The 13,910-nt window shown below is 43.2% G+C and overlaps 1 protein-coding gene across 2 annotated transcripts in view; it reads left to right on the forward strand.

Moving 5' to 3' along the window:
• The window catches only part of LOC138258977 (C-C chemokine receptor type 8-like), an 82,003-nt gene extending 71,172 nt beyond the window's left edge, over window positions 1–10,831 (forward strand). The window contains exon 2 of one of the 2 annotated variants that reach the window (XR_011198617.1): window positions 9,516–9,588. Coding sequence is in view for 1 of the 2 variants with exons in the window: in XM_069206341.1 (XP_069062442.1) it covers window positions 9,516–10,598 (1,083 nt within the window). In the remaining variant the exon portion in view is untranslated. Of the gene's footprint in view, window positions 1–9,515 lie in introns of both variants that reach the window. The other variant, XM_069206341.1, reaches the window with a different exon arrangement.
• Window positions 10,832–13,910: the final 3,079 nt, after the last annotated feature.

The following is a 13,910-nucleotide window of genomic DNA, read 5'->3' on the forward strand; positions in this document are numbered from 1 at the left end:
CCATGCCATTACAATCAGGAACAGGTGTCCACTGCCGTTAATCTTTGTATTGTTGGACCAAATAAAATCAGCAAAGATCTTTTTAAAGTTCAACTTGTGAGGAGCGTATATTCTTGCTCGAATTTGGCAGGGCAAGGAGTGGAAGACTGCTTTGAACACTAAATATTCTGTTGTACCAGCTCCTTTTTAGCGCTCTGTAAATTACGCTTTCACAGATGTATTGGATACGTGAATCATCATTTATCTCAACAACGTTTTGGCAGTTTCAAAGATCCTTGAAGAATATTGCCGCCACATCAAAGAAGTCTTAAGCAGGTTGTGAGTACACTTCTTCTCCAACAAGCCAGAAAAATGCATTTTTAAAGTCTCAGAAGTCTTTTTGGCTTTCAGGTCTCAAATAAAGAAATATTAATGGATCCAGAGAATGTGAAGGCAGTTGAGGAATACTATGCTCCCCGAACAGTGAAAAAGATTCAAGAATTCTTGAAATTCTCAAATTTCTAAAAACATTTAATGTAAAACCTTTCGTGTAAATGTGCATCTCATTTCTCAACTGGCACAAAAAGGCACACTCTTCTGTTGGGATGTGGAAAAAGAAATGAATTTCTAATAATTAACAAATGATTTAACCACAGATCCTATTCTAAGACATAAGGGTTGTTTACATCAGTTACTAAGAGAAACAGGCGCTTCTGCATTCACAATTGGACCAAGCTATCCCAGAAAGATCCCAACACAGAGTACCTCTGTGTGGTTGCTTACTTTTCAAGAACTGTAATTGCAGCACAAGTGCATTAGATCATCTACAACAGAGAGTTTCTGACCATGAAATAAGCCTTGGCACATTAGAGGTATTATTTGGAGGGGGCATAACATTGAATGACTATATGGACCAACCATAAAAGCTCATGGTGTCACAAGTTAATGATGTATGTGAACCCCATACATGCATATTGGTCTTTTTTTGGAGGCCTTAAGTTAGCAAATGAGGTAAGGCAGTAGTCCCTCACTCATCACAGATTGAAATGGGGTCAGTGAGACTTGCTGACCCCACCTTACTCTGTAACGAAGTGCCACTTGTCGACAAATGGCCATGGGTACGTCAGGGCTTAAATCTGAAGTGTTTAGTTATAAGGCAATCTGACACGCTCTCCCTTGCCACAAGGTTGAGGGCCTCTAGACACTTTTGCCTGGGCGAGGAGGTCACACACACAGGACTGTGAAATCCCCAACCTGGCGTATTTCAGCTCCCTGACCTGAACAAGAAGAGTGTCTATCAGGCTGGGAGTGTGGCCCCCAGACCATATGGATGGGGCACTGCTGCTTAGTAGATAGAAGCCCAGATTATGAGGTAGAGTCCTTTTTGGACTCCCAGAAACATAGGGTACAGCTGCAGTATTTTGTCTGCTGGAAAGTGTTTGAAACTTCTGATAACTCTTGGAAACCAGCCTCTTGTTTATGCTTCATGATTGGTCTCTGAATTTCATATGAAATTTCCATCCATTAGGGGTAGGAGGGATACTGTCAGGTCAACTGATAAATTATGGCATAAAACACAATGGAGACAGAGCACATGTAGGAGGTAGAAAACTGGATTAGGGAGAATGCAAAATTACTCTTGCAGACACAGATGGGATGTTCCACACAAGTACACATTTGGTTTAGGGTGGTAGGATTGGTCTAGACCTCCATACATCATAGTTCTGATGTCATGACAGACATCAGTTTCCAACACATTCTCTTGCGATTTTAAGTCTCATTTGTAGGCCAGCTAGATAACAGTGAAAATAACACCCTCAAGAGCAATTTGTCAATTTGAAAAAGATGCAGGTTAAGTCTACTCTTACAAACTGGTGTGCCACCAGTCAAAAAGTTGACAAATAGAGATGTCTGTCACATAAAAGTTGTCAGGATGATAGGCCTTTATTTCAAAGCAGAGGCTGGTCAAACAATAGGTCACCAACACCAAAGTCCTTGCCATGCATCAGAAAACCCAGGGCCATGTTCACAAGCGTCTTGCACCTCCGGTGCCTCACTTTTTATGATGCACTGATAGAACACGCTGCAGGCCCATATCTACAAGGCCACACAAAGCCTCTTTGCATGGCTTTACATGGCCTTGTGGATATGGAGTATCAAGGCAGCGCAAGTGCTGTGTTGACTGACTCCGCGTCAAAGAGACGTTCCATAGGTGTTGCAGCTTGTGTTCCTGTGCAACACCTATGGATTTTGATGCATTCCCCGATTTACAAGAAATTGTAAATCCGGAAATGCGTCAAAAGTCTACGCCTCCCCAGGGTAAGCATAAGGGAGGCACAACATGAAGCAATACATTTATTTCTCCCCGTTATTTACTTTTTCTATGTGTGCTACATTCTGCAACACACATAGAAAGAGGAAAATGCCTCTTGTGATTGTTTTTGTGCAGGAAGGTGTACCTCCTGCACAAAAACGTCCCCGCAATGCAAACATCTTTGTACCATGGTATAAGGGTGCCTGTATTGGCAACCCATTAATCACCAGCACAGGGGAAAAACATAGGAATGTGCCATATCTTGTAGATACGGTGCATTCTTGCCCAAAGACAAAAGGGTTTATGGTGAAAGGGGAGTAATGTGGGGTGGTGGACAAGTTCATATAGTAGGGAGTCATCTAGAGTGCCAGCCTCCAGACTAAGGCACCAAATGAAGAAATTTTACGGCAGGGTCATCAGGTCAAAGACAAAAGTTCCTCACTTAATAGTTCGGTCACACTAATCTTTCCCGTCCAGGATCCAATCACTACTATCTCAAAGAAAGCAAGATAACCAATTGGCAAATCAATTTCTGAGACTGGTAATATGTTCAGCTTGGAGAGAGATTGACTGCCCAGACAGTAGCATCAAAGATTACTCACAATAATAATGAGTACCTTGAAAGACAGACCTCTGGAGGACAGCAATGTCATTTTCCATGCGGAGGGAGATATAAAACCCCACCCTGACTTGTTTCCTTGTCCTTGATGGCATAAAACCGGCAAGACATTTCAAGGCATTAATAAACAGCAACCTCTCTTGAAAGGTCAAATGAAGGCTTGAAAGTGCCATTGTTGTTCACCCCAATGGAACACAGGATAGGCTGCTGAGGTAGCAGGATGAGCATTGTTAGATGTCCTTGAGGTTCAGCCTGCTTAGTCAAACTCACTCCAGTAAGGTGGTAGATACCCTTCTTTTATGAGGAGGAATTATCCCCCAGGAGTCCTAGCCCTTCTGAACAATGGTGTGGAAAAACAACATATGTCCTCTTGCGTCTTATGAATAGAGGTTTGTGGCCCTACATATTTAAAAATCACTTTGAGTGACATAGCCGCAAAAAGCATGCATTCTGAGATTTATTTTGAAAGAAGCTAGTTCAATTGTTCCCTGTAGCCTGGCTCACAACTTTATCCCATAAGATTCCTCATCTTTTTAGCTTACCTAAATGAAAAGCAAAGAAATAATTTGTCATTTATTGCTGTTCCACCGGAGGGCAGACTGAGTTGTAAAGTGCATCCTAGAGGCAATGTTACTCTTAGGCAGCAGACAGTTTGGTAGAGGGATCACATTTCCCCAACCAGGTATGAAGTCACCATCAGGCAACCAATGAGCAAAAAGGAAAACTGATTCTATTTATTGATTTCTTTATTTGAGATAGAGTTTAAGTGCATACATGACCTTTGAGTATCAGTGTGCTGTACAGTGCACATAGATAGACCATCTTTGCAATGGTGATTACACAGATCATATCGAGTTGCATACTATTTCCATAATGTACAACTGTGTCAGTCCTTACAAATGATGTCTTAGCTAGGCCTGCAGATTATCTGGGCTCAGGATAAGGGAAGGATCCTTAGGTAAACCAGCAGATTATTTTTCCTGATTTGCTGTTATGATTAAGCCTCTTTTATATAGTATTCTTAGTTGGATTGGTATATTATATATACTTCAGGTAGGAAAGGCCAGGACTGCAGATTCATCTCCCAGATGGCCATGGACATGACTGTAGCAATAAGTGTTTTTCAAGAAGTAGTGACTTGACGTTTATCTTTAAGGCAGCTGCTAAAAGGTTTTCGTGCAGCTCTGAATGTGCCAGGTTCTTGGGGGATTTTTGGTAAATGAGTGTGATCTTTCCTTCTTGAATCTGAGTGACTCCAGTAGTAGTGAGTCTGTGCTGTGTAGGAAGTGCTATCCTCCCAATCTGGTCAATTTCTAGCCAGATATTTTGAAGTCCCAAAGTGAAGCACTTTGTGGGTAATACAAGCAGTTCATGAGGCTATATTGCACTACCATTGGAATTCACTTGTGAATTGTGAGTGTGGGAGTAATGTGATCAAAGTGTCATAATCCTAAGAGAAGTCTGGCTGCTGCATTGAGAGCGGCCTCATAGGAGTGAGGGGAGACATCATTACTCTATCACTGAGAATGACGTCCCCACAAAATAGACATTTTCTTTCGTCATTTACAATTCCATCTTGTGGGATAGTTGATGCAGCAATATTTAGTGCAGCATTGTTATTAGAGTTTCTGGATTTCCATTATGACCAATTTTAACTCATAAAACACCACCTTAGAAAATATTTGTGTTTCAGTGAAACTAGAAAACACCAGCTTTTTCTGCATTTTTACTACAATGGCACCCTCTGGTATCAAACATTAAAAATGCTGCCCCTACCTCTAAGCACTTTTATGTGATGGATGTTCCTGCTATCTCCCATTTGTGTCATGATAAGCCACCTAATCTACTCGTGTGGCTATCTACCATGTCCCTGGATCTCTAGGAACTACTACTACTCCTGGTTTGAGTGCATAGCTATCATCATATGGTTCCAGCTCACTGTTAACTGCATGTTGTTGTGTGGTGGACAGCTGGTTTGCAGCTGAACTCTGACAAGTGTCTCAGTCCAGGCAAGTGGCATTTCTATGATTCAGTCAATAGATTTGTACAGTGCTACATGTCATCCATGAGGGTATCCAGGTGCTGTCAGGGTCCAGTTGATTAGCCAAATAGCCAGGTCTTCAGGGACTTTCGGAACTCTAGAAGAGATGGGGAGGTATGGGTAGATCGTTCCATGTCTTTACTGCTAGGTAGGAGAAGGAGCGACCTCTGCATCTACTACATCAGATGCAGGGGTTGAGGGTTGGAGAAAGAGACACTTGGTGAAACTGTCTTGTGGGCTGATGGAAGTCCAGGCGGTGGTTCAAGTAGGTGGGTGAACCGTTGGGCAGGGCCTTGTATGCAAGTGTCAGGAGCTTGAACTGGCATCTTTTCTGTAAAGGCAGCCAGTAGAGTTCCTTGAGTTAGGGGGTGAGTTGGGTTCATTTAGGAAGATGCAGGACAAGTCTGGCAGAAGCATACTGTTTGGTCTCTAGTCATGGGAGGAGGTGAGCTGTGATCCCTGTGTAGAGAGCAGTGCCATAGTCCAGTCGATGGTGTGCCTGGAGATCCCTGAGAATGGGACTAAGGCTTGCTCTCTGAAAAACTCAGGTGTCAGGATTGTGGCAACAAAGATCACTGTGCATGTCAATGGACTCATGATCAATGTCTCCTGAAAAAACACTGCACCTAACACTCCTGTTCTTGGATTTACTTTGTGATCGTCTAAAATTATACCAATAGAAGCTGCTACTCATACAGAAGGATCAGGAGTCATATCATGAACACATTCAGAGCCCATGCACCGTGCAAAGTGGTCAATGAGCTTGTTTTGGTTAAAATGTGCTGCTTTAGTGCATATGTTAAAAGTTTGTGTAGTGTATAAGCTGTAGACAGTACAGTTCAGAAACATGAAAATGCAACCACTGCTCTGTGAAAAATTGGGTGTTCGTTGGGAGCGGGGGGGGGGTGAGCCCTTCTCTTGCAATAGCCACAATCCTTGTCAAGTTGAACACAAAAGTCACCAAATTACCTGTTCTTAGCTCTTTGTTAGCTTGGCACAAAAGCTAACAAAGGCTTAACTTACAGGCAGTTTGTTAAGTATTTATGCAGCACACAAACAGTAATAAAGTGAAAACAAAACACAAGAAAAATACCACACCAATTTAGAAAAATAGACTACCTTTTAATAAATTATTTGACACCGAAATGACAAAAATCCAATCAGTAGAATAGGAGATGTGCAATTTTAAAGATTTCAGGTAAGCATGGCACCTAAAACCACAAAGCGTCAGTAGTGGTTATCTGGTTGTGCAAGACTGGGTGAAAGTCCCAAGTTCAGACAGGCCACAGTGGAGTGCAGGCTTGATACATGGATCAGGTTAGCCCTTCTGAAAAAGTTACCTTCTAATGTCTAGCACAAAGAGTTCCATTTGCTGTGGAGGAAGGAGCGAGGAGCAGGTAGAGTGCTGCAGATGGTTATCACTGTATCACAAAGAGCAGGCAGGGCATTGCAGACAGTTATCACTTTAGTGTGGAAAATCTTCTCGATGTCATGGATGGTTAATGCTAGAGCTTCACATTGGAGGTCACCGCAACTGGTGATTCTGTAAGGCGAAGTGCAGATCTCACAATGCCGGTCATTGCTGACAGTCACTATAGCACTAAGAGTCAGGTTTACCAGAGCTTCACGTTGGCAGTCAGTGTGGATAGCAAGATCTTGACACGAATGGGCATGTGCGTGATTGTGAAGAGCCAAAACTTTAGGTTTACTTTCTTTCTTAAGGGAGGATCTCCGCTGATGCCACACTAAAGTTCAGTGCCTGAGGGGCACCTCTTCAGGATCAGGAACTTAATCCAGCAAAGGCCTGCAGGGCTCATGCAGTTCCAGTGAAAGTTCCAGTTGCAGTTCCAAGCAGCAGGTCAACTGAGCAGATGCAGGAAGGCCTTTGGAGCTTGGTATGCCATTAGTATTTAAAACAGGAGGTCAGTCAGCTGACCTTTGGGTTGTTTTTGGACTGGGATGAAAGGTTGAGATCTCATCTCCCTACTCAGCAAGCAGGGCAGGCCTCAAGCCGCAGTGCAGCAGGGCGTCCTTCATGTGTAGTATTCACAGGTCAAGGAGTGTACTGAAGAGTGGGCCTGAGGTTCCAGGTATTTATTCTTGGTGCCCACTTTGAAGCTGGAGATGTTTCTGGAGTTTCCCCCTACAAAGGTGTCTGGAATTTCCTGCCTCCCTGTCCTGGTCACAGTCTGTTTGGGGGCACAATAGGCTAGTGTGACACCCTTTGTGCGTGTGCTGAAGAAGCCCCGATGAATTGCAAGTGTGACAAGTGACAGCTCTGCCCACCTCATCATGTCAGAGATGGCCTATCCTGCCAAAACACACACTCTCCATTGTGTGACTGTCTAGGAGGAACACACAATGGCCAATTGCCAACTACAACTAGTCATGTGACCGTGGAACAGGCTGTAGGAACCAAATGACTTGGACAAGAAAATGCAAACATTCTAAATATTACATTTTCAGAGTTATGATTTAAAAAACAACTTTATGATTAAAGAGGGGTTTAAATTACAGTTCCTCAGACACAAAACAATGACTTTCCTGCCTGCTGTTAATCAAAGGTTATCACTCATTAAATGTAGTAAGGTAACCCAATGATATCCTAAGGGAGAGATAGGCCTTGGAGTAGTGTAAAACAAATTTAGAATTTTTCACTATGAGGACATGTAAGACCTGAAAGTACCTGTGCAACATTTTAAATACAATGCACTGTGCCTATAGGCTGTTCAGGGCCTCCAGCAGCTTAGGGAAGGTTTGGACCTGGCAAAAGGTTTATTTTGCTGGGTGTAAATGGCAGTTTAAAACTTCACACACTTGCTGCAATGACAGGCCTGAAACATGTTTAAAAAGGCTACTTAAGTGAATAGCACACTAAGGGCCTGATTTATGGGTTTTTTGTGCTGCATTTGAGTAATTATTTGATGCAAAAGCTGAGCTATGTTACAAAATTCAATTACATTTTGTGAAATTTTACACCGCTTTTGCATAAAAAAATGCCACAAATGCGGTGCTAAAAAGTATAAATCAGGCACTAAGTGCTGCAGGCCCACTAGTAGCATTTATTTTACAGGCCATGGGTACATGCAGTACTACTTTACTTGGGATTAACGGGTAATTTAAATGTGACAATTAGGTGTAGGCCACGTTTACTGTTTAAAAGAGCGAGTACAAGCACTTCAGCACTCGTTAGCAATGGTAATGTGCACAAAGTCCTAAGACCAACAAAAACTAATTCAGCAAAACAGGAGGAGTGAGGCAAAAGTTTGGGAAAGACCACCCTCAGGTTTACGTGTCTAACAGTTTCCTAGTGTGGCTGCCGATAGTGCAGTTTCTTCACAGACAGATACATGGACCTGTTCTGATCCTGCACACTGATGCAGATATAGTCCCAGGATCACCAAGTTCAACTTTCAGTTCTATTGCCTCCATGTCAAAATGAAGTTTGGAACTTATGGTGTCAGCACTTGCCATTTTAATCTGCACAAAACATTGTACTGTATTTAACAGAAGCATATTGAGCTGTGCTTGTTCTTTCCCGAAAGTTGGAAATTGCACTGTAACAGTGCACACTGCACAGAAGACAACGGTAAACTGCCTTGTGCAGCTGTCACAAATGCCTGGTAGGGACACAATCCCTGCATTACTTTAAAAAACAAACCCTACCTAAATGCTTTTGAGGTCCAAGTGCTGCCTTTCAAATAAACACACAATTCCACAGACACAGTTCAACAAAGTAAAATATTCTTCATTCCTATTGTGAACTGTGCATGCAAATGAGCCAATGCATCCTGCTGGACATGACGCTTCTTCACGACTGTAGCTGCTTCTTCATACAGCAGCGCATTTTGTTTTAACCAAAGTCCGCATAACTAAAATTAAGCATATTGATTTCCTACCAAGCATCTCACCTATAAGAAGTATTAGTCCCAGATCAAACACTAAAATACATATATTAGCCTAGACCTTTCTTGGCATCACAGGAAAAGTACAGGAAAGAGGTGCAGTTGCTTGCAGTAACTAAACACTGCACTCCCACTATTATATCTCATGTCCTAAGTGTCCATTTGTCTGAAAAGCAACAGGAAGGTGTGCTAAAAGTCCACCCTTAACCTTGTATCTGCTGCAATCAAATCTCAATGGGGTCCAAACATACCTCCATCCATGCACATCCTTGACATGATTGGGACTGAACTGCTGGAATGTGGAATTCGGGTACTGAGAAAATGGCTAGGCAGGACGTTGACAGAAATAATTACAAGTTTTTTCAAAGAGCACATTCAAGGAAAGGGTACAAAGAAGAGATTTGAGAGCATGAACGAACGTATGAAAATTTGACATTAGGAATGAATGAGGGATGGACAAAAAAAAAAGTTTCTTCATAAGCACTGTTCCAACACCATCCTCATGACTATGTATTTGGCATAAAAGAATTGCTATTCAACCTCTTCATGAAGTCTGTGAGTATTTTTCACAGATCAGCTGTTTAAAACACATTTCTTCTGCTCTTTATTTCATATATGGACATTTTAGTAAACGAACATTCGCATGTGTTTCTACAGATACTCGCAGAGATCGATTATGCAGCCGAACCAACAGAGTGCCATTCCTCAACAGATTACGCCTACATTTTTGAACCAGCATGCAACAAAGAAAGTGTCAGGATATTCGGAGCAGTGTTCCTTCCTACACTCTACAGCCTTATATTTGTCTTTGGCCTGTTAGGCAACTCTGTGGTTGTCTGGGTCCTGCTCAGCTGCAAGAAGACGAAAAGCATGGCAGACGTGTGCCTCCTGAACCTCGCCATCTCCGACCTGCTCTTTGTCATTTTTCTTCCCTTTCACGCTTATTATGCTGTAGACCAGTGGATATTTGCAAATGTGATGTGCAAGCTCGTCTTTGGCGTTTATTACATTGGCTTCTTCAGCAGCATCTTCTTCCTGACCCTGGTCAGTCTGGACCGGTACTTGGCTGTGGTGCATGCAGTGTTTGCACTGAGGGTGAGAACAGCTACGTGGGGCATTATCGTAAGCGCCATTGTCTGGGCAGGCAGCATCTCAGCTTCCCTGCCAGTGCTTGCATTTTACCAGGTAGAGAGGGAGGACGGTTCTATGGTCTGTACTACTATTTATCCAGAGGAATCAGAAAAAGAATGGAAGCTCGCCATTCATTTTGAAATTAACATTTTGGGGTGGCTGATTCCTCTCACTGTTTTAATTTACTGCAACTCGCACATACTCAGAAAGCTCAAAGGCAGTAAAAACAAACAAAAGGTGAAAGCATGCAAGCTGATCCTCCTTGTTGTGCTTGTGTTTTTTCTCTTCTGGACTCCGTATAATGTAGTTATATTTTTACTCACCCTACAAGACTTAGAAGTCTTAGACAGCTGCAACATAATGAAAGGGCTGGACCAGGCCTTGCAGGTAACAGTGGCCATATCACTCATCCACTGCTGCCTTAACCCTGTGATCTATGCTTTCATAGGTGAAAAGTTCAAGAAATATCTTACCAACATGGGTCGCAAATACTTGGTCGATGTGCGCATTTGTAGGAAATGTGTTGCTTTCTCTGTTTTTTCCCGTGACACATTGTCATCTGAAAGAACAACATCCTTGTACTCTACAACTCCTGTCACAGTTATTTAAAAGAAATATATCTGAAACTTAAGAAAATTATTTGCACACCCTCACGACTTGTAATTTGGTAAAAATATGAAACAGTTTCACAACTAAACATGGATATGGCAGAAGAAAACCCAAATTCATGGATGGAAACCAGACATACATGTACCAAAATAGTGTTTGTGGAATGGTTTATGCAAGTTACTGGATGACAAGTCTTTGTTTAATGATTAATCACTTTAAGCCTGATGTACAAAGCTGTGCTAAGTTTTCAAATAATAAAAGAGGTTTTCTGATTTTACAGCCCTTTTAAGTGTCAACATTATTTTTTCCGACTCTTAAAATCTTTCTCGAATCGCAAGTTGGAAATTGTGTAAAATTGGCGTCACCATCCGATTCCAGATTCAGAAAGGGACTTTTTCAGTGGTTTGTGACCACAATTGTGGTCACAAACCATTGATGAGTTACCAACCCAGAGTCGATGTTTTAAGTGATTCACAAAGGCCAATGTGCCCCCATCAGGCACCTTTGCCTTTGTAAATAATGTCACTAATCTCAGGGGGCCTGCTCTCCCTGATGATTCCCCAAATAGGTCACATTTTTAATTAAAAAAAGCTTATATTGTGGGAATGGAAACACATGGATAATTGTCTCCTGCTCCTTGCAAGCCACCATCTCTCTATTTGTGATCAATCACAGCAGGCCACAAGTAGCAATAAGACAACCTTCTGTTTTTAGACGGGTAGGTCTGTGACTCCCTGCAACTGGATATTTTGTGACATGGCCTATTAGAACATAGGTCAGATAAAAAAAATAGAAATGAATTGCAAATAGTGTGCAACTTGAGGCCACTATTTGCAACTTGTCACTTTGCACATCAGGTCCCCTAAATTTACTACGTTTTTAGCATAGACTTCTGATGTTCAAAAATTTAAGGTATTTGGAAGGAGTCTACAACAATGAAACACTGACAGCCATAAATTATGAATATCAGCTTCATTATTTTAATAGAATTACTTTGATAGGCTTACATTTTCCTCTGTGGCAAATGTCATCTAAGGATGAAACAGGCAGGTTTTTGAAAATGTTCCCTCCCAACTTAGCCAGTAGAGTGACCGCATTCGCTGTAACCTGGTAGCAAATACAGTGCAAAAAAAGTACAAGTTGTATCACAGAGCTTTCCTGACTGTGTGGCCTGCATAGGTAATGGGTCCACACTTGACCATTACTGAGAATCAAATGCCCCATTGTAGCGCTTGACTCTCATAGGGTAGTACTGCAGAGCAGTCCAAAGCTTACTCAAGGGAGGTGGTGTGGGCTAGTAGTCACCATTCACAAGCACCCAAGAATAACACTTAATAAATGATTTATTTTTAAAAGTATGTAGGAAGCTGGCCAGGTGTGTGGTGAGTACCTATGGTATTATCACCTTTTACCAAGTCCACGTATCCCCTATTAGTGAGGTCTAGTCAGTATCTAAGAAGCCAGGCTCTCTAGAGGTAGTTGTGGATGAGCAGCCAAGACTTATCTAGGAGACATGCAAAGCTTATGCAATACCACTGTAGTCACACAGCATTTACACACACAAAAGAACCACAAAAGGTACATTATTTTAGTGACACAAATACTGAAATACTATATAGGCAATACCCCAACTGGAGGTAAGTAAAACACGCAATATATGTACAGTAGCAGTCAGGAATTAGAATAGAATGCAATAGAAAACAGTGAAAGCAGTAGACAAAACTGAAGGACGGGGTGGGGAGGGGGCAAACCATATACTAAGACAGTGGAATGCGAACGTCGGGCTCCCAAGCAAGGAAGTGGAATCGGTAGAGGGGAGCTGGAGGAACTATGAAAACCACAAGATAAGTACCAGAGTGCCCCCCAGCGACCAGGAGAAAAGAGGTAAGTAACTGGTTTTCCCCAAACCCACAAAAAGGACATCTGAGAAGGATATTGCAAGACCCAGCAAGACTGCAAGAAACCAAAGGTGAATCCTGGAAGAGGAAGACCTGGAAAAGAAGGGGACCAGGTCCAGTTCACATTGGAGTGTCCGGTTGTGGCAGGAGCCACTACCCACCCGTCTGTGAATGCAGGATCTGGTCGACAGTGAGACGAAGACAGTCAGAAATGCAGCCCTGAAGCAGTTGAAGAGTTCCTGAGTGATGCAGTCAACGTCCCACGCTGGATGAAGAATTGTAGTCAGTGTGTGGTGTGGAAAACCCACCAACAAGCCTTGGCAAAGGCAAATGTAAAGAATGAAAAAAAAGCAAGTTCCAGGAGTACTCAAACCATGGAAGAGAATCCCGGGTGACCCTCAGCAACCAGGACAGTCAGAAGAAGAGGAGGCAGCCCCCACAGATTACCCACAGGCAGCAAGCACGGGAATTGTGGTGAAGCCCAATCAGCACATCTAGAAAGGAGTCCCACGTCGTAGGAGAAGCACACGGAGGGCTGTGGATTGCGGGGAAGAGTGCTGGGGCCTGGGGCTACAAGGAGCCTGAAGATCTGTTGGAGGAGGTGCCAACAAGCCTCTTGTAGCTGCAAGAGATGCAGTGCAAGGGGGTACTATCCGGTGTGAAGAAGCAAGGACTTACCATCTCCAAAGTTTAACAGCTGGCAGAGAGGGCCAATCTTGACTACCACCCGTGATGCAGGATCCATGCAGATCAAGAAGAGAGGAGATCTGTGCAGCGGGTCTTCGTTGCAGTTGGTGTCTGCAGATGCAGGAGAGTGACTTCTTCACTTCAAGGGAGATTCCTTCTTGCTTCTTGCTTCTTGCTTCTCGGTGCAGACTGAAGACTTGTCACCCTCAGAGGATGCACAGCCAAGGAAATGTTGCAGTTGCTGGAAGGAGCCAGGGAAACAATGTTGCAGAGCAGAGTTGTCGCTGTAACTGTAAATTGTAGGTTCCTGTGGAGTCTAGTTGTGGTTCCAGTGGCCAGAAGTCGAAGCAAATGTTGCAGAGGAGTCCTGCGGGAGTCTTGCACATTGAATCTGAGGATCCACCTAAGAGGGAGACTCTAAATAGCCCTGGAAGGGGGATTGGTCACCTAGCAAGGTGACCACCTATCATGAGGGGGCTGTGACATCACCTGCTTGACATGGCCACTCAGATGCTCCCAGAGGCCTCAGCCCACCTTGGATTCAATATGGCAGAATCAAGTGGCCACCTGGACGAGCTCTGGGCACTACCACTGGGGTGGGTGGTAATGGACAGGGGATTGGTTACTCCCCTTTCCATTGTCCAATTTGTTTCGCACCAGAGCAGGGACTGGGGGTCCCTGAACCGGTGTAGACTGGATTATGCAAGGAGGGCACTAAATGTGCCTT

The sequence above is a fragment of the Pleurodeles waltl genome, chromosome 2_1, assembly GCF_031143425.1.
Source record: "Pleurodeles waltl isolate 20211129_DDA chromosome 2_1, aPleWal1.hap1.20221129, whole genome shotgun sequence".
Classification (NCBI taxonomy): domain Eukaryota; kingdom Metazoa; phylum Chordata; class Amphibia; order Caudata; family Salamandridae; genus Pleurodeles; species Pleurodeles waltl.